Source organism: Sapajus apella, unplaced genomic scaffold, assembly GCF_009761245.1.
Source record: "Sapajus apella isolate SASKATOON/1434 unplaced genomic scaffold, GSC_monkey_1.0 scaffold136, whole genome shotgun sequence".
Taxonomy (NCBI): Eukaryota; Metazoa; Chordata; class Mammalia; order Primates; family Cebidae; genus Sapajus; species Sapajus apella.
Window position 1 is genome coordinate 1,215,405 of NW_022437076.1, and position 3,437 is coordinate 1,218,841.

The following is a 3,437-nucleotide window of genomic DNA, read 5'->3' on the forward strand; positions in this document are numbered from 1 at the left end:
AAAAAAAAAAAAAAAAAAAAAAAGAAAATGGGATGGGTTCTGACTTAGCTCTGGATTGTTGAGAACTGGAGCATTTATTCAGAGAGACTGAGTATCCAAGAGGGACCGTTCGGACCAGCCCTGAGAGAAGCAGAACTCTGAATATGCTGATTATCTACATCAAAGGCTCCAAACCGGAAAAGACAATTATTAACTGGAAAGCACTACAGGACATTTGGCTTCTTTACCGTCCTTCCCGGGGGGACAGTGAGCTCCACAAGGGCGGGGCTCAATAAACATTTACGAGTGAACTTAAAGATGGGCACACCGCTGGGACTAAGGGTGCGGGGCCCCTCGCCAAGGCCTGTCATCGCACCGGCGACTCGCCACGCTTCCCGAAGCCGAACAGTGCGCAGGGCCCACAGGGAGCCCCGGCCTAAGGTCGGACGCCGACCTCAGCTGAGGCTGAGGTTCACGACACACCCATTTCTCCCTTCCCTCCCCCAGGGCCGGCTCCGGCACCCGCTCCAGCCTCGCGCGCCAGTCCCTGTCGGCCCCGGCCTGCACCTTCATCCCCAGGACGTCCCGGTAGAAACGCGCCGTCTGGAAGCGATTTCCCACTTTGAAAACGAAATGCAGAGCTCTGCGAGTAGCCATGACCCCGGCCGCGCGCAATGGTCACCCGCGCGGCAGCGCCCCGCCCACAGGGGGCGCGCTGGACCGTGACGTCACTGGTCGCCGACGGCGCGCTTTCGTGACGCAGCCCAGGTCTCGGGGAAGATGGCCGCGCTGAGGAAACCCGCGCGGTTTGCATTGCTACCGTTGCTGCAGGTGGTCCAGGCTTGGGACCTTGGCGCGAGGCGCTGGGTCCGAGCACTGCGGCGGAGCCCAGTGAAAGTGGCGTTTCCTTCCGGAGAGGTGGTGGAACGGAAGCGCGCTCCTGGGAAGCAGCCGCGCAAGGCAGCATCCGAAGCCAGTGCCCACAAGCCACAAGAGAAACAGCCGCTTGAGGTGTCCCCATCCCACACTCCCAGCACCTGGGAAGAGTCTGGGCTTCGCTACGATAAGGCTCTTCCTGGGGACAGGAGGCTGAGGTGATGTGTTATTGAGCCCTGTCGAATGTTCTCGTTTCCCTTCCCCTCTTACAGCAGAACCTTAACCTCCGTCTCCCGATGGAGGACTTCTTCCAGTACAGCCCCCTGGATTTTTATTGTGCACAGAGAGCCGAATGAGTGTCTTTGGAATTAGCGTCTGTCTCTCCTTAGCTCTTTGTTGTTGTTTCACCGTGTTGCCCAGGCTGGTCTCGAACTCCTGACCTCAGGTGATTCGCCCGCCTCGGCCTCCCCAAGTGCTGCGATTACAGGCGGGAGCCCTCTCCTTAGCTCTTTCTCTTACAACTAAGCTTGTCTCAGTAACAAGGATGTTAATAATTACCTGCCTTTTTATTTCCATCTACAGCAGTGTGATGACAATAGTCAAGTCCAGGCCATTTCGGGAAAAACAAGGGAAGATCCTGCTGGAGGGTCGCAGGCTCATCGCAGACGCTCTCAAGGCTGGAGCTGTGCCAAAGATTTTCTTCTTTAGCCGTGTAGAATACCTAAAGGAGCTGCCAGTCGATAAGCTGAAAGGTGTCAGCCTCATTAAAGTGAAATTTGAAGATATCAAGGATTGGTCTGACCTAGTAACGCCGCAAGGAATAATGGGTCAGTGATTACACAGTGTGTCTTAAGGTGTGGAGACCTAGGATTAATTGCTCATACTTGTGTTAGGACAGCAGATTTCACTGAAACTAAACTTAAAATGTTACAATTAGAGAAATATAATTCTCAGAACTGTGTATCTTAGAGTATTTTCAATGAAAATTGAAATCTGTTTTTCACTATCTTTGCATTGTCGCTCTTTAGTCTCTAGGAAGAACCACTATTCCTCAAACCTTATATTTTTTCGGTTACTTCTTCAACTTTTTATGTCAGATTAAAAATTAAGGAAATGTTTACTAAAAGATTTAGCCCTTTGTTTTTGCAAAACCTCTGCCCATGTGGTGGTAACTGTCGGCTCCTTCTAGAAGCAGATCTAAGAAGTGAGGTATAAGCCACAATTTATTGCCCTGTTGAGCCCCATAAACAGAGCCTTATCTTCTAGTCTGTTTCTTCATTTGGCTGAATCTAACTTAAGGTTTTATTTAACTCTGATGTCAATAAGCAATTACAAAATCTTTTGTCTAAATATGAGTTCTTCATACGTTTTTGACATTGGAGTTTTATTTCAGATATGAAAACTGAGTATTTGAACTGTTGGGGGAGGAGATTCTGGGGGACCATCTCTTGTCTCTGTAACCCAGTGAGTCACAGGTATCTGTGCCTCTATACACAGAGCTCTTAGATCCTAGGATGGGGACTTGGATTACTAAAGTACTTAGAGTTACTCATGCTAGGTAACTGTTTTCTCTTTAGCTACAACCCTCTAATCCCACTCCATGCTTCAGTGAAAGTGTCTTCATTTCTACTGTGCTTGTCAGTTGGGGCAAGTGTGCTAACAGTGGCCAGCGCATCCTGCAGTTCATCATTATGGACTGCTTTCATCATTTCCTGGCTTTAAAATGTTTATACTATTGAGCTTATCCTTATGTTACTATATTTCAGATTTTTTTTTTCTTAGACAGACTCTGGCTCTGTCGCCCAGGCTGGAGAGCAGTGGCACAATCTTGGCTCACTGCAACCTCCGACGCCTGGGTTCAAGAAATTCTCCTGCCTCAGCCTCCTGAGTAGCTGGGACTACAGGCACATGCCACCACACCCAGCTAATTTTTGTATTTTTAGTAGAGACGGGGTTTCATCATGTTGGTCAGGCTGGTCTCAAGCTCCTGACCTCATGATCCTCCTGCCTTGGCCTCCCAAAATGCTGAAATTACAGGGATGAGCCACTGCGCCTGGCCTTATATTTTAGATTTGAGGGCAAAGAGGGAGGGAGAAATGGATGGGAACTGGCACCACCTGTCAGGCTTTAGATACCCTCTGGAATCAGTGATGTAAGTAGGGCCTCTGTTTGGTAGGTTCTCATCACCACAGACATCCAAGTAAAGGACTTCTAAGGTCCCCAGCCCTACTGAATGGCTTGTGGCCATCTGTGACTCTGAAGTGGAGGATCTCTTACAGGGCACAGAAGCCTAGTACCCTTCCAGTCTCTTACAGCAGTCAGACGTCTAGTACCCTTCCACTGCCTTCAATGGTAGGTAGGCTTTTTACCTGCATTGTCTTTTAGAAAGAATCCTGAATCTTTCATTGTATCATGTTTCAGTACAAGAACTGTTTCATTCATTTCCTAACTTCAGTCAGTAGCCCGTTTATTGGGGCAATTATATATGACAAAATACTGGTAAGATTTAAAAAAAAAAACAAACCTAAACAGACCCTTGGGAGCATACTACAAAGGGACTGAGTATTTGATAATTATACCGG

At 48.5% G+C, this 3,437-nt stretch overlaps 1 protein-coding gene across 1 annotated transcript in view; it reads right to left on the bottom strand.

Annotated features, from left to right (window-relative positions):
* GLOD4 (glyoxalase domain containing 4) overlaps positions 1-1,620 on the bottom strand; it is an 18,918-nt gene extending 17,298 nt beyond the window's left edge. The window contains 5 exon segments of the mRNA XM_032263458.1: positions 547-621; positions 623-832; positions 834-938; positions 940-1,068; positions 1,414-1,620. Of these exon segments, the coding sequence (XP_032119349.1) occupies positions 547-621; positions 623-832; positions 834-938; positions 940-1,068; positions 1,414-1,620 (726 nt within the window).
* Between the last annotated feature and the right edge of the window lie 1,817 nt (positions 1,621-3,437).